The 24,074-nt window shown below is 50.8% G+C and overlaps 1 protein-coding gene across 1 annotated transcript in view; it reads right to left on the bottom strand.

The window, feature by feature from the left end:
• Positions 1-563: 563 nt before the first annotated feature.
• The window catches only part of PLXNA1 (plexin A1), a 115,119-nt gene continuing 91,608 nt past the window's right edge, over positions 564-24,074 (bottom strand). Inside the window, exons 23-32 of the mRNA XM_058813203.1 lie at positions 21,701-21,767; positions 17,006-17,152; positions 16,051-16,210; positions 15,391-15,494; positions 14,874-14,970; positions 14,033-14,223; positions 13,177-13,346; positions 11,282-11,494; positions 8,214-8,364; positions 564-4,865 (exon numbers count right to left, since the gene is read on the bottom strand). Of these exons, the coding sequence (XP_058669186.1) occupies positions 4,770-4,865; positions 8,214-8,364; positions 11,282-11,494; positions 13,177-13,346; positions 14,033-14,223; positions 14,874-14,970; positions 15,391-15,494; positions 16,051-16,210; positions 17,006-17,152; positions 21,701-21,767 (1,396 nt within the window). The 3' untranslated portion in view covers positions 564-4,769. The remainder of the gene's footprint in view (positions 4,866-8,213; positions 8,365-11,281; positions 11,495-13,176; positions 13,347-14,032; positions 14,224-14,873; positions 14,971-15,390; positions 15,495-16,050; positions 16,211-17,005; positions 17,153-21,700; positions 21,768-24,074) is intronic.

Below are 24,074 nucleotides of genomic sequence, written 5' to 3'. Positions count from 1 at the left end.
GAGGAGCTGGAAAAGAAGACGCCCCTGTAGCGTGCAGAGCCTGCAGAGACACGACTGCAGCATCACCTCACCACTGTGCACTTCCTCCCTATTGTGTCCCACGGGAGGAAGGGCCAGGAGGTCTGAGGGGTAAAAGTGAAGCTGCCCCAGCCCTGGTCAGTTCCCATGGACCTTTGAGTGATAGAAGAGTCAAGCAGGTATCTACCTTCCTGTGCTTGCAGCGTGGCAGGTTCAGCTCCCCTGTGTCTGATCAGCGGCTCCGAGCAGTTTGAAAGGTGATGAGTAAAATCAAACTGTTTAAAGCAATTTAACATGAGCCACCCAGGAAAGGGGCTGATGGGGAAGCCACCTAAATCCCCCTGTGAGTGTCTGGAGCTCCTTTGGTGGGTGTTAACAAGCACACCTCAGGACCCCCACACCCACACATGCACTGCATTGCTGGCACATCATGATGCTATTTTGCATCACATCCCCCCGGCACAGCCACGGATTTGCCCTCTGCCCCCAAAGCTGCCTGCTCCATGCACCCACATCACCCCCAAAAACACAGGCAAAACACCAGCTTTAGCAAAAATGTTTAATCTCTCCTTGATGCATGTGTTTATTTACAAGTACTAAATCTGAAGAACATTAAAATAGGAAATAGCAGGATATTTACACGATCAAAGGGTGCTTGACCAGCCATGCTGGCCTGTTGCTTCAAGTCTGAAACAATCACAGAAAGGGAATCTGGACTCCGGAGTATGATTCTTTTTTTTTCCCCATTTAATTTTCTAAAACTATCAGAATTCTCTGCCTCTTTCCAGACCCACCTTGGGTTTCCCCCTGCTTCCTTAAAGGACAGCTTGTTGTGCGCTTTGGTCGGGAGCGGGTGAGCCTGCGGGGTCCCCACCTGTCCCCCTGCTCCCTGTCCCCAGGCTGGGCCAGGGACAGCTCTGGGTGTGACATGGGGCTCCTGGCTAGGGGGGACACTGCCGGGCTGGGCTGCACATTTTTTAACTCCAAATTGAAGGGAAAGGCAATGAGAGCAGGGAGGGACCCCCTTGCTTGCAGTGGTGGGGGATCAGCCTGCACGGTGCAGCTGCCTCTGGAAATGCAGGCTCACAACAAGGGGTGCTTCTCCATCTCACCCCATTCTGGGGCATGGGCTACACCAGCAGGAAGAGGAGTCTTGTGGATGCTTCCCAGCTTCTCCACACCTATTCCCCTTCCGAGGCAGGGTCTGACAGGGCTGTTCTGACCCCACCAGGCTGGTCAAGGATGGGTGGGCAGCTGCCTGGCACAATTAAGGACGCTGGGCATCATGCGAAAGGCAAAGGTAGCACCAAGAAGCGCCAGAGGCTGCGGGCAGCACTGCAGTGCCCACCCCACTGACCAGCACCCTCCCTGTCAGGGGCAGCAAGGGACCCCCAAGCAATGGGGAGGTGCTGGGGTACCCTTCAGTGGAGCAAACCACAGACACCCCAAAGCTCTCCAGGAGGAAGCCAACAGCAACTCATCCCAAGGATCACACTATGGGCAGTCAGCATCACCAGGGGGTTGGAAGAGCCAGGTCACAGCACAAGGGGAGCCCAGAAAGCAGAGCCACACCATGGCACTGCCAGCCTGCCCAGCATCACCTCCCCAGGAGCCTCTCTGCTGCCCAAATCCATCTCAGACCCACCATGGCCAAAAAACTCATCTGTCCCTCCAGGCTGGCTGAGGGAGCACCCACAGCATTGGTGCTGGGAAAGCTACAGGCTAACAGACCTCAGCAATTTACAGTGCCTCCAGTCCCCTGTGTCAAAAGGGAAACTTCCAGGGAGGTGTTCTTGGAAACACATCTCCATCCCCTCTCAACCACCACAAAACCCATGTGCTTGGCTGCCCCAACAGCAACCAAAGCTCCCCAAGACACTCTTACCAGTGCAACAGGCAGAACCCTCTCCAGTCCTGGATAGAGACCCCAAGGGCCTCGCTCCCCTTCCAGCACACCGCAGCGATCACCGACGCATTGCCGCCATCCTCCGCGCCTTTTCCAGCACCTCCACCAGCACCACACAGCCAGCAATGCCACAGGGAAGAAGTTTTGCACCAAAGGGAGCTGCAGGCACCCCTCCACCCCACCACAGCAGCAGTGGATCCTACAAAGGGACCCCCAGAGGGTTCGGTCCCACCAGAGCACCCAGAGAGACGCTGGCAGCCAGCAGTGGCCCCAGCACAGGGCACACAGCTGTCCTTTAAGGCTCTCCAAGTACCACATTTGAGATGTGAACCTCTAAAGTCTTTCTTTTTGCTGTTTCTTTTTTTTTTTTCTTTTGGACGAGAAAGTGGCAAAATAATTTCAAATTAAAAAAAATAGGCAACAGGTCTAAACAAACCTCTAATATTCAATACTCGCAGTTTCTTTGTTTTATGGGTTTTTTCTTCTGTTTCTTAAAAAGATCAACTCAGACTAAAATCTAGCACAGTCATGCAACAGCCCACAGCTCTCAGAAATCCAGCGACAGCTCAGGGTTCGTAGGTTTGGGAAACAATTATAAATTCTTTTTCAAACAGTTTTGCTGTTGTGGTTGGATTCTTTTGTCATCTTTTTTTTTCTTTTCTTTTTTTTAATCAGCATCTTCTCTCCTTTCCCTCCTTATTAAAACAAAACAAAACCAAACAAAATTACAACATAATGAGAGATGTGCAGGCTTCAAACAGTTGTTCTGCATGGTGAGAAAGACTTGGAAGTTCCTTCCACACCATTTGGTATCCTTTTTTAAATTTTTTTTTTTTTTTTGCAGTGGTTGTTTTGTTTAATCTGGCTGTGTAAATTCATCTCGTTTTTATATTGGTTCAATTCTCCTTCAGTTAACTATACAGCACCCCACTGGGGCACGAGAATTAGATTGTAACCACATATATATATATACACACTTTTATTATTTTTTTTTAATTAAAAACTTCATTATTTCTCCCTCTCCCCCCCTTAACTTGCAATTTAAGGGAATGGACAGAAATCAGCTGGGCTTCTCTCCACTTGGATTTCGACAGCCATCCGCTCCTGGCAGAGTGTGGCCCCATGTGCTGTGGCCTGGGCAGTGACAGGAGCTCTCAGTACAGAAAAGGAAAGGGTTTTGCTCTTTTTTTTTTGGAAGTTTTTGGTCACCTGCTGCTCTTCAGGGCAGCATTCAGCACCTTTTCATCTCTGGAAAGCACAAACCCACGAGGAACTGACATTTCCAAGGGGGAAGCTGAGGGAAAGACCTCAGGTCCCCAGCGAAGCCCCGTCAGGGCAGAGGCAGCGGAGGGGAGACAGGGTGACAGCAAGGAGAGAAAGGGGGAGAAAGAAGGAAAAGACAGAGAAAGAAAGGTCAGTCTTGGGTGGAAGGTCCTGCACACATTTGGGCTCCCCAGGTAGAAGAGCAGGTGACATCCCCATGGCAGCCAGAATCCCAGTCCCTGCATGGGCTGGGAGCCCAGTGGGGTTTGCCAGGGGGATCCCAGGCAGGAGTGCAGGGGAGCTGCCTCCCCTCTCGCTGGGGATCTGCTCTCTTCCCCTGCATCAGCACAAAAAGATGATGGGCAAAAATAAATGCAAAGGGGCTTTGTTAAGGCGGCTCCAGTGCCAAAGAATCTGACACAAGAAGCCAGGCTGGCTCTCCATCAACCCTCCTGACAGCCCCCAAGGCCCCACAGCCATCCTCCACCCCACGTCATCCCAGGACAGGCAGGAGCAGGCAGCACTGCCCAGACCAGCCCACGGCCACCGAACCAAGAAAACAAGGACAAGCTCAACAAAACACCAACCACCCCTCAGCAATCACCCAGGAAAAGAAAAACCAGCCTTGGGATCTCCCTTCCTCTCTGATTTTGACCTCCAGAACCACTCAGCAGCATTAAAATAACAACATCTATCCAGCTAACAAAACTCCCAACTTTTTTTTCTTCAATTTTTTTTTTCGCACTAAACAACATTCAAATAAAACATGGCACAGGACATATTTTAGAAATATCAAAGCTCCCTTTCCTGCCCACCCCTAAAGCCCCAACCCCAAATCTCCCCAGCATCAGTCCTTTAGCTTATCTCTTAAAATCGTTTTTGTTAGTTTGTTGCAAAAAATTCAGAATATTTTTCCCCTCCCATTTATTAATTTTTTTCCCTTTAAATTAAAAATTTTGTTTGTCTCGTGTAAATTGTGCAAATATAGCAGTTAACACTAGTGGCAGAAGGCCAGAGAGAGAGAGAGAAGGGGGCAGAGACAGAAAAAGAGAGAGGAGGAGGAGGAGAGGGGGTGGACAGCTGGGGGGAAGGAAGGGAGAGCAAGTCAAGTACAGTAAAAATAGGAGCCCACCCACCCTCCCTTCACCAAAGTAACAACAACATCCAAACGCCTTCCTAGGAAGCCCCGCGGTCCCGACCCTCCTGTGCAGGCTCAGGGGCTCTGCCCGAGCCAGGAGCGCCCAGCAGGTCCGTGGGGCAGCCCAGCCCCTTCTCCTCTGCCCCCATGGCCTCTCTGCAAGGTCCCTGCTGCCTGCCGTGGGGCTGGGGCTTGCTCTGTGGCTCAGGGAGTTCCATGGACGCTGCTGCTGCTGCTGCTGCCCTCGGGGTTCGTGGTTTGTTCCGCTAAGCGCGAGGTTTCTCTGGGTGGCCGTGGGGAGCTCCCGCGGGCCCGGCCGGTCCCAGCCCCAAAGTCTTGTGCCCACAGCTGCTGCTGGCCGGTCCTTCCTCCCTCCCTCCCTCTGTCCATCCGTCCGTCCGTCCTGCCGCCCCACTGCCGGACGCTGGCGCCGCCGCCGCCTTCTCAGCTGCTTAAGGCCATTGTGTCGATCGCCTGCTCCAGCTTACTCCGCAGCCGCTGCCTCCGGGCCTGCTCGTCCTTCTCCAAAGCAGCCAAAATCTGGGGAGAGAGGGAAGGAGAGACAGTGAGGAGGTGCCCTCCTATCCAAAGTGGCTCCTTGAGGGCATCAGGACACGGGGATGTGGCCCCATGGGAAGTGTTCTTGTGCCCCAACAGGGCCAAATGAAGTGCAAGGTGAAAGACGCCACTATGAGTGGTGCCATCCACAAATCAAGCCCACCAGGACCCCCAAAGGGTCTGCAGGGACACCCGGGACCTGCCTGACACAAACGAGGAGCCAACCTGCACATGGGAAATGAAGAAAACACAGTCAAACAGCGGGTGAACCCCAAATCCAAGCCAATGACACCTTCCCACCACATCTGTGACTCCAACAATCCTGGAACTACTCAGGGAAGCAGGGGTTGTGTTTCAGAGACCACAGTCAAACCATGAACTGGTTCCACATGCACAAAAACACCAAATCCACAAGGCTTCAGTGTTAAAAACTGTCTCATTTCATCCCACTGGGGGACAGTGGGGTGCTGGAAGGGGACATCAGACAGATGCACCAGCAAAGCCTGGGAGCCCCCACTCCTGTTCAAGGGGTGCACCCACAGACACTTGAGAATGACTTTCCTCCCCTGAAATCCTTTCTCTAAACAAGCTGCTGATAAGGATGACAGACTGCAGGCTGGAGGGACAGTCCTCAGCCCTGGGCTAGATGTGACCATGCCCCCAGGCCTGGGGAAGGACTAGTGTAGAGGATGAGACTCAGAGTAGGGAAAAGGGAGTAACAAAGTGCAAAACAAAGGGGCAATTGCCCTCCCAGCAGCCAGGAGTCTCATCTCAGTAACAACACACCAGCAGAGCAGAAAAGCTGATTTGAAAAAACAAACCTGACAGAAATCTCATCTCCTCGGGTGAGCTAGTTGAGAGAGCAAATTTTTTGCAATTATATATCAAGGCATCCGTCAAAGGGGACTTGATTAACCATTTCATTGGCTGCATAATTGGAAACCAACTGTTGTATAATTAATAGACTTACTAGGAGGCAGGCAAAGTCCATCAGGAGCCCTACAGGTAACTTCTTAATGGAGAATCAGCTCCCTTTGATTAAGAGCTGCTGCAGCGCCGGCGAGTTGTTGAGAGGCAGGCAGAGCATGCTGAGGAGCATCCACCACTCTGCCACAACCAGCCTCTGGCCACCAGGACACTGGATCTCCCCCAGGCTATTTTGGGGCAGAACCAGGCTGTTTCCTGGGGCAGTAAGAGATGCCTGATGGGGAATCTCTCCCCAAAAGAGAAAGAAAAGCTACATCTGGGCACTGGTGTCAGCTCCCAATGAGGGGGAATATCACCAGCATCAGCTGGACACATCTGATTTACCTCCTCTGGCAGCCACATCTTAGGGAAGCAGCTGGACTGGGAAGAACTCATAGATTCTGCCACAAACCTGCTACTGGGAACACTCCTCCCCATCCATCTCCACAGATGCTCTCAGCCCTCATTATACACACAGAGTAAAATACCTGTAGTGACACACAGAAATCAAAACCCCACATGTCTGAAAGGTGCCTGGGCTGGAACCAAATGAGATTGGTCAGAGAAGTGAAGGGAAGCCTATTCCCCCTACCTGCCTCCTCTGCCTCTCCCAACCAGACAGAGGTATATCCTGGAATGCTGAGGTGCCAAATGATTCCCAAACTGCCCATGCACTTATTTACTCTTATCTCAGCCTTATGGAAACAATGCAGTCAAAGGAAACCTGTGCTGAGTGTAGAGACACCCAGGTTTGTCACCTGCTGTAAGGAGCCAGGACCACTGATTACCAAGATGCAAGTACCCAAATGAAAATTAATTATGATTTTCATTCACAGCCAATGACAGCATATTATTGCACTGAACAACAGGAAAAATTATTCTCTCCCATTTTGCATCAAAGAGGGTGCAATCGGGCTGCATATAATTGTGCTTAATGATGAAAACAAACAAAGGGAACAGCTGCGATTTATTAATCCCATTACAAATAATAAAAGAAGTTCCTGAGAGCTGTGAACACACTTGTGATGCTCAGAGAGCAGGCAACAGCAAGACACTCAACAGATGTCAGGCTGCTGTTGGCAGGCAAGAAGAGGACCTGTGCCCCTAAAGAGCAGCTCATTGGTGCCATGGGTTCATCTCACATGGTCCCCTCCATGATCTTGCCCAGGACTTGGAGGATTTATTTAAGGATTGTGGGACTTCTAGCCTAGAGGAAATGAGCAATGGATGATGGCTCAGGGATGATAGCTGGACCACAGCAAATCTGGATTGCTCCACTTTCACTCTCATGGTAGCCACAGAACTGTGTGCAAGCTGTAAAACCCCAAAAGCCCTTCATGGCCAGCCCACTTCCCAGAGCAATAGGGGCCTCTGGAATGTGTCATCCAAAATCATCCTAAGGGCTGGCACAGAGGTCCCACCAGCACAGTCATCAGTACATGGCCATCAGCTGCATGATGACCACAGCATCTTCACAAGAACCAGGATCTCCTCTTCCCTCCTGTAAAGCACTGAGTTCCATAAGATATTGGCCACCATGATTCCAGAGCTGACCTTAAACCCAAGAGCCAGGTCTGCTACAACTTGCCCATGGATTCTTTAAATTCCCACCTCAAAGAGGCAGTGGGAGAAGCCTCTTTGGATTGCTGCATGGTACAACAGGCACCCCATTTCCTCTCCTGGCTCTGAGTGGGAAGATGTTCTGGCACTCTGTCACTTGAATTAGCCACCATTCAGATATAGTCATCAACTCCTTTATTGGGACAATAAAATCTGTACTATCCTGCTATGTGTATAGACCTATATTTTACTGTAGTTACGTATTTTATTGCTTTAATAAGATGTAGGCTGTGGATTTGAGAAGAGTTTTGAGAAATTAATTTGTATAAATTACAACAGAGGAGTTCTTAACCATCCTTACTGACAACCATAAAACAAGCACTGGAGAGACCACCACATCCTCTAAGATCCCTGGGGAGAGGAGCCAAACACCACGTGTACAGTTCCACAGCACTGGTACCACCATGGTGCAGGGTTGGTGGCAGTGAATAGGGGAAGGACGCTGAGATAATGCTGGGAACTCTGCAGCTTCATGGAGCTCATGTGCCAAATGTGTAGAAAAATAGGTGTTTCCCACATTACTCACTACAGAAAATATGAGGAATGAGCACTACCCACTCCAGCTCCTGGCTTCATGCCTCCCAAACCTTTCCTTCTCCAGCAGCCCAAGCACAGACATGGAATATGTTACTATTCCACATTTCACGGTTTGTTTTTCTATAGGAAAAAGCAGGGGACTGCAGAAACAAGGACAAAAGGACTCAAGTGGCAGCTCAGGCCTGCCTGTGCCTCACCACATCTTACCTCATCCTTGTACTTGGTGATGTAGGAGTAGATCTCGTGCAGGGCACTCATGCTGTTGAACTGGCTGAGGTGTAACCGTGACTGCTCTGCCAGGTACGCGCTCATGTCCTGGTCACTGATCGCTGGCATTTTAGCTATATCTGCATAATATCTGCAGGGAGGAACACAGGGGTGGGTCAGAAACAGGGACAGGCACGAAGGGATGGGTCCCCACCACCATGGTCACAGAGAACTTGCCTGGAAAGGCAAGTGAAGAGCATCTTTCCTCCAAGCAGGGACATACAATCACCCATTTTAACACTGCTCATTAAGAGCTCTCTGAGCATTCCACAGAGCAGTCTGCACAGTTAAAAATGTGCTCCTGATGGAGCAGCACCCAGCTGAGTCCAATTCTGCTCACCATGCTGGGAAGCCAAGCAATCTTGCTCTAAGGGATTTTCCACCCTCTCCTAAACTACACATTTTTTGTCCTTCCCATCCCATTGGCATGCTACATGCACCAGGACCCTCCACACCTGCAGTAGCACACAAGGTTTTGCTACTACTCTCCTAAGGTCACCATGTGCCTAAAGCCATCAATGCCCCTTTGCATTCAATTAAATACTTGGGTTGTGAACACATGACAAGGTGACATCCTGCCCCTGCAGCAATACACGTGCTGTGGCAGTGGAAAAACAGAATACCCAACAGGATGTTGATCACAACCTTGAGAGGACAAAGCTGCAGCATTCCCTTACAGCAGGAGTTACACCAAGCAGACACACCAGTGGACTGGCTGCTGAGGACTTTTTGGAAGCCAGGGTTGTGTCCATAGGCCTTTTTTTAAAAGCAACCCCACCCCCAGCAAATAAGCTCTTCCAGCATTTCCACCTGGAAATGCAGAGTGCCAGCCTCTCTCAGGTTTGCTCTGCTCCTCATGACTCCCCACTTGGTAAAGTTTCTGGTGCAGTGATTAGCACCACTCAGCTGAACGCTGAGATGGAACACTGCTGAAGCACTTGGATAGGAGCAGATGGCAGCAAGACCACTTGAGAAGATGAATATGAGGATCCACTCCATCCCACTGCACTGAACTCAACTAGTGATAAACCACTTGGGTAGTTTTAACAAAGAGGCTCATTCATACCCAGAAAAAGATGCAAGGATGCTGCCAGGAGAGCAGCGGTCTGAGGTGAGGACCTCTGACTAAACCAGGCATCTCCTACACCCCCAGAGAGATCTCACATCCCAGAAGGACATCCCCTAAAGCAGCAGTTTCACACTCCAGGTGTTATCATGACATATAGGGTGGGAAGAAACCATCATTTTTCAATACAAGTGTGCATGGCCCACATGGACCAAGACTCCAGTCACACCATCCATTTCCAGAGGACACCTGTGACCCCAGCAGTAGTCCCTTTGGGTTTCCCCAGGTTTCCCTCTTCCTAAGCCTTTCCCTGTGCTATTCCTGCCTCAGATTGGCAGGATGCCCTTCTTTCAGCTGGTGCCTGAGCCACAGCAGCAGACAGACCTGCTGTTGGGACCGGCAGTCCCACTCAGCCACCCCCACACCACTCCCATCCCTCCTCTGCAAAGCTCTGTGACTATAACTGTGCCAAAAGCCAGAAGTGCTGATTATGCCACAAATCCCTGTAGCAGAGGAACAGTAGTAGACACAGTCACCCCTTGCACAGGACATCTCTGCCCCCTGCTCATCTGCCTCTGGGACCATACTGGAGGTAAGCAATGGCAGGAACATCTGTCACCACTGAGATCTCCCACCTCCTCCCCGGGGACGCAGAATGTCTAGACCAATGTTTAACTCAGAAATGGTTTGATACCTTTTTTCTTCCAGGCACATACACAGAGCTGAATATTTTTGTCATAGAGATGGTAAGGTCAGAGAAATTCACCTTATGAAGCTTGTGATGTTCCTGTGGGACCCCACTCCAAAGCCCCATCCAGCCCCATGCAAAGAACTTCCCCCTATTACAATGCAGCTCATCTCTCAGCTCAGGCATCATATTTCAGGGGCACCTTTCCTTCTGATCCAAGCCCTGCCTTCCTTGAGGGAAGACACTTGTCTTTGTACTTGCCTGTGAAACAGCAAGCATGCTGATGGTGCAACAAAAATATCTGTGTACAAACAGTACCCAACGATGATTTAGGCTACAAAGTTCCACCCTTACAAACAAGAGAATATGACATTTACTGTTGTCTGGACATCCTTCATTTAGTTCATTCTGTATTTGGTCAAGATGCTGAAAAAGGGCTCTCAGTTATGAAAAAAGCAGAATCTTTAGCCCAGTACAACATCATCAAGGAAAAGTTGCAACAGCAACCTGAAATCTGGCATTTTTTAAGTTTCACGAAGTTCCATTTCACAAGATGACAACATTTTAACTGTAGCTCTACTTGGAGGGCTTTGGAGGACATCTCCTAGGTTTCTCTCCCAAAAGGATAAAGCTAAACACAGCATTATGCCTGAGTGCATCAATTTGCAATCAGTCTCATTCAAACCCTGAACCTTTAACACTACATTAATTCAGCAGGACTGAGGGACATCTCTCCTCAGCTAACAGGGAAGGTGGAAGCTGTTGGAAGGTGTCAGGGGACCTGCTCCCCTCCCTGCTCCTCAGCACAGAGACTGCAGCCTGAGCACTGGGAAATGATAATTTTCAAGCATTTCAGCAAAAACTGCATGTATTGTTGTGATACAAAAAAAGCACCTCTCTAGTCCAAGGCTGAGTTCTCACTGCTCTTCAAAAGCAATCAAGCGAGGTGTTAGTAATTCCCTAGTACAGACCAAGTTTTTACAACAGAAAACATCAGGCAACCTAATAGTGGAGGTTGCTTTTAGCACCCCTTAAGCAACTCATAAAAGGCTCTTTAAAACAATCATTGCAAACTCATTCCAGGAGACAATCATGAGAAAGCATCATCCCCCAAACAAGAGGACCACCTTGTGTGAGCATTAGGACAGTCCTGCTGCAGCCAGCTACCAAGAGGAGCCCTCCCAAAAACCCACATCCTCACATTAATGAATAAGTCCCCCAGGAGAAGCAAGGAGCTTTGCCAAGTCTACTCACCTTTCTACCCAGCTCTTGTAGTTGGGGATGTCCTTGGCATACAGTAGTTTGTTGGAGGGAGAGTCCTTTCCTAGCTTGTGCTCAGAAGTTGAGCAGGAGTCCATAAATGTCTGAGCCACCACGGATAGGCAGGCATCAGTAATACTGTTCTTGTGAATGTCGAACACAAACTGGGGGTTCTTAATCACATTCACCCAAAAACGTAGAGGTAGACTGAGGGATGAAGGAAACAGGAGTCAGCACCTGAACCACACCCTGCAGGGCAGCTGGCACTTAGATGCACCTCCAGCTGTGGAGAAAGAGCTTCCCATGACCCAGAATTAGGCAGGTTGATTTTCCCAGCATTCCAGGGATGCAAACACCCTGGGTAAATAGCCATTCCCCCTGCCCACCCCAACAAGGCTGCATTTCTCCATGAAGAAATTCCTCAGCACTGCCACCATCCCCAAAGGCAAACCAGGGCAGTGCAGATCTGTGGTTTCTCCAAGGATCCACTCTCCCTGGAGAGACCTTGCTGAGCCCGTGGGTCAAACCAGGCATGGTCCCTTTCTCCTACATTAATAATCCATTTGAAGGCACTGTGTGGCATTTCACACATCTCCCGTGGCAGAGGAGGGAGTTAGCTGGACTCCTCAAGGGACTCATTAGCACATTTAACACCAGAGGAAAATTTAGGTGGCCTCAGATGCTGGAAATAAAGCTCTCAGCTGTAGAGACAGCAGGTCTCCTGGCGAGCCATCGACTGGTTGTTTGCCGCTTACTGACACCACATGCCACCCTCCATGGCTCCCCTTCCCAATCCTGCTGGTCCTCTCCTCTCCTAGGAGCACCTCAGAGCCCCCCCCCACCAGAAACCCTCCTCACTCTGTCATACTCCAGCACCTACACTCAGTGAATGCTTTTATCTTAAAGAAAACACACTTTGTTCCCCAGGACTTTCCTAATGAGGGTACTGGGTGCATGTACATATTTCATTTGTGAAGGGAATGGCCTGGAGAAATTAGCTCCACATGTCGAATTAGCGCCCAGAGATAAGCACAGGCATTAGTATGCAAGAGCCTGTGTGCCCAGCCCCTGAAGAGTGGGGCTTTTTTCCTTCCTTGCCTTTCACTCCTTCTTTTAATATAGGAAGCTGAGTTATAAATCAGTTCCGAGCACTTCCACGCTCTCACATCTCCATTTAAAAATGTTTCTTTTCCTGCCCTGCTAATTGCAAACAGTTACTGAACTACACAAAAGCGATTTGGCTGCCATTTAACAAATGCCAGACACGGGGAACATACGTACCCGTCTCCAGTCACAGTAAAATCAGAGAGATGAAATCAGTGAGGCAGCAGAAATGAAAAATGCCAGAGGGGGCTGAGGAGCCAGCACCTGCCTGAGCCCCAGCACAGCACCCAGGAGTGTCACAGGAGTGTCACAGGTGGCCCTGCCCCAGCGTTCAGTGATCAGCAGAGGAGGGGCTGGCTCTGCAGGCAAGGGCAGGGAGGATGTGCACACACAGAGCTCTGCTGGCTTTGTTTGGGCACGGCTGAGTGACAGCCAGAGTGTGGAAACACCTTCAGGACAGCAGAGATGAGAATCCGGGCTGGCATCCCTGGAGGAGCCCGGAGGATGGAGAGGCCAAGGTGAGATGGGAACACAGCCCTGAGCACTGCAGCCATCAGGGGGAGCGTGGTGCTTGGGATCTGGGGAAGGGCTGAGGGAGCACTGCATTCCTGGGATTTTTTCTGCCAAGGAAGGCATGAAAGGGATTTACCCACACCCGAAATACAGAGATATGGGCCTCTCTTGTCCTGGATCATTTCCAGGTTCATATTTCTGCTCCCTGCGGGCGGGCTTGGAAGCTGTGATGTTCTTAGCCCACCCCCCAGCCCACTGTGCTTCTCCATTACCAGTTACTCTTCCAGGTGTGCCTGACATCATAATCATTGATCTGATGCTTATCAGCTTGTTCATCCAGGAAATCAAACATGTATTTGATGGCGAGGGGCAGTGCACTCCCACGGTGAGCTGTGCTGAAGATGGTCTCAAACAGGTCATCCACAAACTTCTGCAGGGTGCCCTGGGGAGGAGAAAGAGAAAAGGGCTGCTCAGCAACACCCTGGGCCAGCAGAGAGGTGGGTCTTTAACTAATGGTCAGCCTCTAACCAATTTCACTTCTATTCCTACACCTGAAAGAGCAAGTGTAGGAATAGAAGACAGTACAATCTGTGTAACCCTGCTGGTTCTCAGTGGTTTATACTGGGAAACAGACACTGCAGTGATGAGGTATCTCCTTCACTGTATGATCTGGCATGCTAAAAGTATACAAAGAGAAACACCATACAAAACAAAAAAAGTGTTGTATGTGCTGAGGGAAGTGGAACATGCTGCAGTGCCAAATGCCTGGGTTAATCACCCTTCCCACACCACCAGTTCTGCAGTTTTATCCCAAACACCAGAGGCACCTACCCCAGGGCATGTCTACTTTGCAGACCAGCAGCTGCTCAAGGATACAGGGAATAGTAAAAACACCAAAAGGTGCAAAGAGCAAACAGGAAAATCTACTCAGGGAATATTCACTGTAGTTTCAACACACAAACCCTTCACCTCCAGCTCAGAAAAGAGACCAGGTGAGGACCTCTTCCTGTGCTAGAGCAGGAGGCTAACAGAAGAACAGTGCTTACCACTTTTGGACAACCCAAATCACTACCCATCCCCAGCCACATTTCCAAAGCCAGGCACCAGCTCTGGCTCTCTGGGCCATACCTTGGTGGCCAGCAGACGGGTCAGGTAGATCTCAGAGACCATCTTGCTGCCGCGGTCGCCCTCCCGCTGGTCCATGTGGTCGTGGTTTTTCACCAGGTGCCAGAGCTTGGTGCCGCTCTCCAGGTCGGGGGTGATCATGGGGGTCCGTGAGCGCAGACTGTCGGGGCTGCTGGCTGTCCTCAGCATGCTCTCTGCAAGCACAGGGGATGCTCCCACCCTGCCACCTCTGCCTCACCAACAGCCCCAGCATGCCCCTTCCCTCCACAGGAGCTTTGGGACTCAGCCTCTGCAGCCAGCATAAACTGGGAGCTCTGCTGTGACCATCCTCACAGCCTGCTGGGCCACAGGCAGGCCTGGCTGATGCACAGGGGCGAGGACAACCATGGAGGGAATTCTGCAGAACCTGTCCTGCTCCCAGCATGCAAGTGCCAGGATCACAGATGCTTCCTGATCACACTATTCCCTTCCAAACCAAGGCTGAAGTACACCTGCCAGTACATTTGTGGGAGTCTTCAACTCTGCTCTTTAAAGTGCTAAGTGCCTCTGTGCTTATTTTAATTAGATTTCAGGGGAATAAAAGGGAAAGGATCCCTTAGCAGCAGCCATCTAACATTTGCCTTTTTCCCCTGAGCCCAACACACTGCAAAGAAAGATGGCTCTGAGGGCACCTGCTCCCTCTCCAACACTAGAATAGGTAGCATTGTGCAGGAGGGCTGGGAGTTTGGAGGACTTTGTTCACATGAGTTACAGTTATAGTCACTTGCCCTGTGGCTTGGTCCACATGCCCAGACCAGTGTCACCTCCCCAGCCAGCCCAGAGGAGGATGCCCATGTGCACTCACCATATCTGCTGAGGGATTTGGTGAAGGTGGAGGAGTTGGAGATGTTGTAGGCTGAGTTCTGCTTGGGCACCAGGGCTACCGAGGAGCCATCTGTCACCTGTGAGCAGAAATGGGCTGAACAGGCTGCCACAGCAGAGAGGCACAGGGGAACAGCCCCAGCACGGGGAGAAACCAGCCCCAGGGGGATGCAGTGACACTGCCACCATCCCAGGGACATCATCTCCAGCAAAGGAGCCTGACATAGCTCTGTGACAGCTGGGGGAAGGGGAAGAACAGGAACACACCAGGAAGCTCAGCATGAAAATGGCAGAGTAAGGTCAGAGTGGGAAACAGCCTCTATGAGCCATGGAAATACCCCATTTAACAGGACCACGAACATGAGGTGCAGGCAGGAAAGTGACTACAGACCTCCTGGAGAGCTGAGCCCAGGCCCTGACCAAGCTGAGGAGGGAGAAAAGATGCTCAAGCTCAAAGCAGCTGGTGACTGCTCCATGCTCTCCATCATGGACAGCCTTACCTGGTAGTGGGCCAGGGTGTTCAGCCTCTTCCAGTCATTGTCAATCTTTGTGGTGACATCCTCATCCTGCAGTATGATACGGGCCATCCTGCCCTGCCGCCACTCTGCCCCCACGAGGGAGAAGGATTCAAGGATTCGTGGTTAGTGAATAATAGAAGCATAAAGATAAGGCAGGGTAGAGCACAGTCCCAAGGCATCAAATTAAGAGGGCTCCCACCCCTCTCTGAGCCCCAGGGCTGATGGCTATCAATGTGTTGGACAAATCCAAGTACCCAGGGAAAGACAGCATCAGTTTGACCCTGGTGACTGCTACTTTTGCTACTCTCCACTCCCCTGTCCCACCTTTAAGAACAGGACTATTAACACTGCTCTCAAGTATTGCTGGCCTCCTTGGAAGTGTCTCAAGACACCTCAAGCCTGCAATTCAGGCCCCAGAAGACAAAGGGGGCTCTTCTCCCCACCCCTTCCACTGGCAGGATCCACAACCTCATGTCAGGCTCCTCACACACAGTCAATGCCACCAGCATGGCAAAGTGAACTGAACAAGCACAAATGTGCTTCTGTAGGATCTGTTGATCCTGCCCTGCACAGATTTATTGGCACTTCTGCCCTTAGCCACATCCCCGTTCCCCACAGGGCAGTGCTTGGGCTCTCTCTTACCCAGGTCCATGTCTCCAGCTTTGGGTCTCTGGGAATAGGGCACGCCCTTGTAGACAGCATCCAGCAGCTTCTCCTTCACCTGCGTGATGGTGTCACAGTTCAGCACCTTGACAGGGATCTCTGGGGCATTCTCATTCTCAGGGTTCACACAGTTGAGGGTCTGCACAGGGTCAGAAAGGGTCGAGTGAGAGGCTGTGACACACTGGCTGCAAAGGCGGGTCCAAGGACACAAGGCTACAGCTGTCTACAGGCCGTGTCTGCTCACCTCCTGAGCTGCTGTGGAGTTGTATCCTCATGGCACATCCCTGCTCCCCTTTCCCCACCTCTCCCTGCCACCCTCAAACCTCCAATTCCCAAAAGGGAAGCACAGTGTCAGTGAAGGAATCCATGCCCAGTGCACCAAAGCCTGTTGAGAACAAGAAATGCCCAGGCACACTCCACTCCCCTCCCAAATCATCCCTGTGGAGACTGAGCTGCAGGTGAAGAACCAGCTGCAGGCTCAGCCAGGGGAAGGGTCTGGCTTGTCATTTAGCTGGACATAGGACATGGCTCAGAAGAAAGAGAAGAAGTATCTCCCCATCTCCTGCAGTAACCTCAAAGCTCTAACTTTGATCCCCACCAAACATGAGCTCCATATAGCACAAGCTCAACACATCTCCCACCCAAACCTGCCATTGCCAGGGGTTTGCTTGGAAAGATATGGAGCAGGATTTAGTTCATGTTTGGCTTCCTTGGGCCCATGGCAAGAGCAAACCTTACCAAGGAAAGGCCCTGCTTCTGACCTTGTCTGAGATGGGCCCCACTCAGGCAGGGTGAGAGGCACCCCAGGAACGCTGGAGAGAACAACAGACAAAATTCTGTCTGAAAGTATTTTGTGTGCCTCCAAGATCTTGTTAAATAGGACCTGGCAGTCCTGGCAAGCACCAGTACCACTGAGGCTTCTGCTTGCACTAACCAGCATTTTGTAGTCAATCTGCTGCCGGATGAGCTTGTCCTCACTGAGGGAGTAGCGAGCCTCTCCTGTGATGGCATCAATGGGTCCCTTCTCCATCTGCTGCTTGATGGCACAGTAGAGCATGAAGAGTGGTTCCCCAGCACATTCCTGTGGGACAGGGGGATGGAGGAGAGAAGAGAGAGGAGTTAGAAGGTGCAGGCACCGGCTTTGCCTTTCAAGAACCACCACCATGTCAGAAGTCTCCTGTGGCCCTGCAGCATCAATCCCTACACGTGGCATTACAAAAAGTCTTTATCCCTTGCTCAAGACTGCGAGGAGCGAGGTCCATGGTAAAATTCATCCTGTGAAGGAACTCACTGTCTCCTTCCAAACCCACTGGAAGTTGTTTTTCTATCAGCCTCAGATACCCAGGGCTTCTGGGTGAATTCTGCTCATTCTGCAAGCCAAAGGTCAGCTAAAAGTGGTCAATTCAAGTCTACTGAAGAGTAGATTGAATCTGGGGACCGTGAGTATGGAATATAGCCTGTCTTTTGAGCTGCTCCAGACCTGAGGACTGGAAAAGGCACACTGCAGTGGGACAGCCTGGGGGCTCTTGCCCAGATACCACAATGCAGTTCTGACACCTGCCAGGAGCCCAGTCCCACATGAGAGAAGGTCAAAGGAGGTTTCTCCAAATGACAGCTGGGCACAGCCAGCCAGACCCACTGGAAAGGAAAAGCAAGGGAGCAACCCACAGACAACCCTACCCTAAGTCTCTAGGTGATAGAGGGGACCAAGCAATGAGATTTCCTCCATTTGCCACCTACACATGTCCACTGCCAAGGCCCTGTAGTCAGAGCCAGCTTTAGCTACCAGACAGAGCCACAGCAGCATCTATCTCATACATGTGAGGAAGGGAAAGGGAAACTGGACCAGACACTTCCCCCTAAAACATGCTGGATTCAGAAACACTAAGGGACCTGCCAAAGTTGGAATCACCAACCAGCCTGGGGCCAGGATTTGGCATAGCAGGACTGGGAGTGGACACCCGTTCATAACCCAGAGCCCAAACACGTCCCCTGAGCTGCATCCCAATGAGCCCTTGCAGGTACAGGCATTAGCCCCAAGGCAGAAAAAAGGGAACAGAGAGGATGGAGAGAAGTCCCAGCAGATTTTACCCCTCTAGCCCTCATCCCTCCCTCCCGGCCGCCTCACAAATAAATTGTACTTTGGTGCAAAGTGCGGCTGCTCTCCCTGTCACCATATGCTGTTAGCATCTCGTTAGCATCTGCGGTAATTAAAGAGACAGCTGCTAACGAGCAGGAACAGGCATACATCATCCCCAGACCTTCCGACAACATGCCTGTCTTTGAAATTATGTTTCATTTGCAAACTTGGCTTCATTAAGTCAGCTTGGAAAAGTGAGAGACCCAAGTGGGTGCTAGGCTGCACATCACCGGCTGCCTGCAAGGCGAGGTTGGCTGCAGAGTGGTGAGAGCCCAGGGGTCCCAGAGCACCCCAAGCCTACCCCTCTGGTTCTGGTGGAAGGACTTAAATTCCCTTTTTTGGTTCCTTGTAAAAACTCCTTGTAAAATTCCCAAGTCTGTGGAAGTGGTATGGATGGAGGATGGCTTGGAGCAGGACTCCTGCTCCCATTTGCCATGGTTGCTACAGTCTCAGCCCACAGATTTCACCTCTCCAATAAGGCACAGCTGCTGCCCCCACATCTGCAGCTCTGCACCCACCTTTAGGAATTCACACCAAGAGAGGTGGGCTCAGTCTTTCCTACACTGGCTTTTCTGTCTGTTCCCAGTGTGGATCCTACCCTTAAAATGCAGCACCTCACTCCCAGCCACACTGTCCCCACTGGCTCTTGAACACCAGGGTCAAGGTGCAGCTGTGGGTCACAGCTCACTGGGACAATCCAGATGAGGATGGTTTAGGGATCATCTTTGACAGAGACCAACAAAATGAACAGGAATCAAAGAAACCAGTGCTGGGCAGTTCACCTGAGATGAAATCCATCAGGTGAAATACAGAAGGAGACCACTGAGATGTGGCCAGGTGGTCGCTCAGGTTGATGAAGGCAGCCTGTTCCCCAAATGTGACCGTGCCCAACCTGCCAGCCCTTATGCAGTTTGCTCACTGCTGGGGACCTGACTGAGGGGAGCTCTGGGGGCTCTCCACGTGAGGTGAGCTGGAGGAGGGCAGCTGCAGACACCCTGTGCATGCCCACGTTGATATGTTGGGAGCAGGCTGAGACAAGCCAGCTAATTCCCAGACTGTCTTACTGACTAGATCTAGCTCATCAGGCACCTAATATTGTGCATTTTTCAGCTCTTGTCTCAATTTATCCATCTCCCTTTCCCTGAGGTGTCTCATTAAGAGTCTGATAAATGCTACCACAGGGTCCTCCCGAAAGCGCCAGCCCTTGCTGGCTCCCCACGCTGCTGGCCCTGGGCATGAGGGGCTGTCCTGTGCCTGTCCCCATCCCTCACCCAGTGTACCTTGCTCTGCTCAGGGCAGGTTTGCTGAGAGCTGACCCAGTAGCTGGGCAATGGCTGCCTGCCTCATTTACATGCACAATCACTGCAGTTTGGGGCACTTTCCCTGCTGGCATGCTGTCTGTTGTAATACTCTCCATCTACTCCACAGCCCTCTCCTGCTGTTGCTGCCACCTGCCATCCTCACTGTCCAGAGACAGGTGAGAACAGCCCCGTGGGTCTCCTCTGGTGGGACCAGCCCAGAAGAGGGCATGAGCACATCCTCAAGTCTCTTCCAGTTTATCTCAAGTGACTCAAGGAGTGGAGTTTCAACCACTTCCCAAGGAGATGAATCCCAGTGTAACAAATTTCACAGCCAGCAAGTCCATCCAGGCACTCTGTGTATGTTTCTCCTGTAATAGTGGCCCCTAGATCAGGTGCTGCTGCTGCTACCACCCAGAGACTGGAGGTGTTTTGCCATGTCTAAATCATGGTGTAGCCAAGGATTTTTTTATAAAGAGGCATTGCCCTGGTTCCACCATCCCCACACCTCTCACCTGCTACTCCTTATCCTCAGACCTACTCCACAACTGGTAATGTGTCCAGAAGCCTCTCTGAAGGGGGTCAAGGACAGATGCAGGACATTGGTGGTGCATGAGCTAATCCAAAGTGGCTTCTGAACATGGCCCAGTCCAGCCAGGGACAGGTCAAGGATGTCAGGTCACACACAAAAATACAAAGTCCCCAAACTCTGCTGTGGGTGTTCATAGGCTGTGCACTGCACTTTGCTCAGCCAAAGCATAACCCTGTTCACTTCAAGGAGCCTTGTAGGAGTTTATCCACAAGGAGAGCTACTCCTGCCTGTCCCACCAAGTTCACAGAGCCCAAAGAGCCTTCTGCCAGCGCTCTACTCAATCCCACTGGGCACTGCTGATGCCAAAAGGCCCTGCTGGACAAAGCCTTGGCACAAAGGGGTAGTGGGAGGTTTGACATCTCCCTATGACCAGCACAGCTCTTCTCCTCTCCCACCCCTGGCAAGCAAGCTCCAGCATGCTAGATAGATTGTTATAGATACAGGCTATTCCTCGACAGAGGCAAACAGCCAAGAGCATGTAAGTGATATTATAAATCACCTCTCGTTGACGATCACTTGAGTTCTGCTGAGACTCCTGCTCGCTCTCATCTCTTGGCTGGAAATAGTTCAAACTCTCTTTATCTTAATGAGGGATGAAATCCCACAAAAACAGCAGTGTGCCACCCAGTCTCACTGCACCAACACCAGGCAGCATCCCAAGAAACAGCCCTGCTGCCTGACAAACCAGCAGCAGGATCGCAGGCATCGTTCACCCATCGGAGTCATCCCAAAGCTGCAGCAGGACTGAGCCTGGGGTCCATGCACTGGAGCTGCTGCTGTGTTATCTGCATGGAAACTGGTGCAGCTGTAGCAGGTGGAAGCACTGGTGCTGATGGAATAAATGTTCTCAATATGGGTAGATGCACCAGTGGTAAAAAAACAGCTTACACTGTGGTGTCCTCTTCTCCTACCCCGATGAAATTGGAAACAGGTGAATAAAAGCTAAAAGGCTCCGCAGCCTCATGCATGTGCAGTTCAGAGCTCTGTCCCTGACTGTCAACAAGCTCCTCAAGGCATCCATCCCCACCAGGGCACCTTTGTCAGGGGAAGCAGCAGTAGAAGTGGAGATGCCTGCAGGAAACAATTCCCCTACCACAGAACCTCAGTGTTGGAGAGATGAAGGAAAAGCAGCAGCATTACATGAAGAGTGCAACTCATCAAATACAACTCAAAGAGGCAGAAACAGCCCTGATCACAGCCATGCCTGCAGAAGGATCAGCTCTCAGGGCTTTTTCCTCCTGAGTTACACAAGCAAAGGCAAGAAGAAAGGAATGGGGACCACTCCAAAACTCAGCTGAGTTGCTTCAGATTTATCTTTCCTCAGGGCATCATTGTTAAAATCTCAAACCCACTATGCATTAAGCAATCCCAATCTGGATTTCATTTCCCAATCTCAGCTATTTCCCAAAAAGGAGACCAGAATCACATCTTAGAAAACCAGAATGGAAACAGAGATCTGGGAAGCATTCTCTGCTCTGGGAGGGAGCAGCAATGCTCAGGACCATGTCAGCCTGGGCTTTGGGTAGCATGCTGCCTGGCCCAGGGAGGCAGGAACCACCTCCCTGTCCACATGGGGCTGCCATCCCTTCCCAAACTCACCTTCAGAAACTTGTACAGCAGAAAGGTGAACCAGTTTGTCAGCATCTTCTCTGCCACTGACTCCGTTCTGTAGGGAAGGTAGAGAGCAAAGCCATCAGCACAGAATATTAAAGGTCTCTGATCTCACCCACTGCCTCCTCACCCTCAGACTGTAGCTAAATTATTTTTGGCTTGAAAAGACTTCCTCTGGGAAGGAGGCTCAAAGCAAGGGGCACGAGCAGGCAGCACAAGCTCTGCCGGAAAGCCTGCCCATCAGCAGCCCCCAGGAGAGAAAAGCAAATTGGTCTCCAGTGTATTTGGAGAACTGCAACAAGCTCAACCTTGTCCCACTGGGAGTCTCACCAGGGGATGGATGAGAAGCTTTCTGCTTCTCCCTGGTACCTTCTACTGCAATGAACTTTGTTTCTTCTATGATGTCCCATTGGAAGCAGGCAGCTCTCTCCACAGGAGGATTGTATGAGGCACCAAAGCCAAGTACAATATCCCCAAACGTACCTCAAGCTCCCCAGACAACCTGAAAGAAGGGCTGAGGTTGCAAGGCAAAGACAGATGTAGCTGGAAGCCCCTTTCCCCACCTGGGAGCTGCTGTTGCCTTCTGTCCTGCAGTGCACTCAGCACTGCCATTGTCCTATGCAGGCCACCAGTAGTGGTGACATGGGACTCCCCTGCAACCCCTGAGGCAGCCCTTGATCTCTAAAGCATCAAAGTCCAGGAGCCATAGTAGAGCAAGAGGACAATGACCACCACCAATCCAGTGGTACATGGCCTTGGTTAAAGCCACAACCAGATTTAGGTCTGGAAACTTTGACCCAAATATGGTTTTGATCACACTTATCCTCACTACTAATTCAGCTGAAAACAAGGGGATTAAAGAAGGAGGGAGTAAGAGCAGTGGTTGGAAACTTAACCTGTTTTCCATGTACATTTGGAACACAGACACTGTGCCAGGCATGGAATTTAACCCTTCCATGCCTGCATGGTGAGTTTAGGGTTGCTGTGTGTCTTCTTGGAGTGGAGTGGTGATGTAGGAGTTTGCATGTTTGCACTCACTTGCTCCAAAAGAAATTTAAAAATGGAGTTGTGCCTCTCAGCTTTTGGATATACAGCTAAAGGAGGCAGGCAAAGCTGCCTTGAGAAAACCTATATATTACCCCTAGTTTCCTACAGCACAGTTCAAATCCAGATGGCAAAGCAGCATAACAGGGAAGGCCCAGGGAGTTGCCTGTGTCTGCTGGGGACCATGCACAAAAGGGAGAGCAGGATCCCTCAGGATGGGTGTGAAATGTGTGAATAGAATGAGGGACCTCATGGTGCTGGTTCTGCAGTCAGGATGTGCCATACCAGCAGAGAGAGGGACATGGAGGCACGGAGGGAGCTGAGGGTGACACCAGACCCTGTGAACCCTGCAGCCCTACAGGTGCAGCTAACATGCCTGGCTCTTCACCACACCTTAGCTCTCTGCCATAAGATAAAAACTCCCTTAACATGTCCATTATTTTTAACATGGCCTTCACTCCTAAAATCTCCAGCTTATCCACCCATTAATTATCAGATCAGCCACTTGCAAATGCAGATGGCCCTGAAAGCACAGGCAATACCAATAACCTCAGGGACATTGCTGCATTCCTCTTGCCCCAGGGAAACAAATACAAATGGTTGACTCAAGAAACAAAATCCAGAAGGAACCAAAATGTTAGAGCCACCAGAAGGAGTCCCACTGCCCAATTCCATGCACTGCCATGCCCAGCAGATGGGCCAGGAGCAGCTCCCAAAGACCAGATGGCTGGGGCAGAAAATCCACTTTCCCAGAGTTTATTCAAGCTGACTCAGTGTCATATGGTCCCTTCCAAGGTTTTCTCTTGTGCTAATGGGGCTTAGCCCTTTTTGTCCTCCCTGGAATAGCACAGATCTCCTTAAACCATTTGAGAACAGCATTACTTGAGCCTTCAGGGAAGGGAAGGCTTCATGCCCCCACCAGGCAAGAATAATCCACCACATGGAACAAAAAAAAGGGAGAAGGGACATGGAGAGAAAGCCAAGGGAGAAGTGGACTGCAGCTATTCAGCAGACATCCTCCCTGGCCCTAGAAAGGACCTGACAAGCCCATAATGCTTATCTGAAGTGCCACCACTCAGGCTCTGGAGGATGTTTGTCTTTATCCATGATAGAGCCAGATGCCACAGCAATGGGGGGATTATCCAACAACCAAATAAATAAGTAACAGCTCTCCCCAGTTAGATCAATGCTAATCCAGTTGCCCTGGGCAGTAAGCACACTCTCACACCCAAGGCTAATCAAACAGATAGAGAAGCACAGCTCTCTGCACCATGGCTTCAAGAACAGTCTCTTTGTTAAATATCACTCAGGGAAGCAC

The sequence above is a fragment of the Ammospiza caudacuta genome, chromosome 12 (assembly GCF_027887145.1).
Source record: "Ammospiza caudacuta isolate bAmmCau1 chromosome 12, bAmmCau1.pri, whole genome shotgun sequence".
NCBI classification, from domain to species: Eukaryota; Metazoa; Chordata; class Aves; order Passeriformes; family Passerellidae; genus Ammospiza; species Ammospiza caudacuta.
Note: the sequence above shows the minus strand (reverse complement) of the source record. Positions and strands in the feature narration are given on the sequence as shown.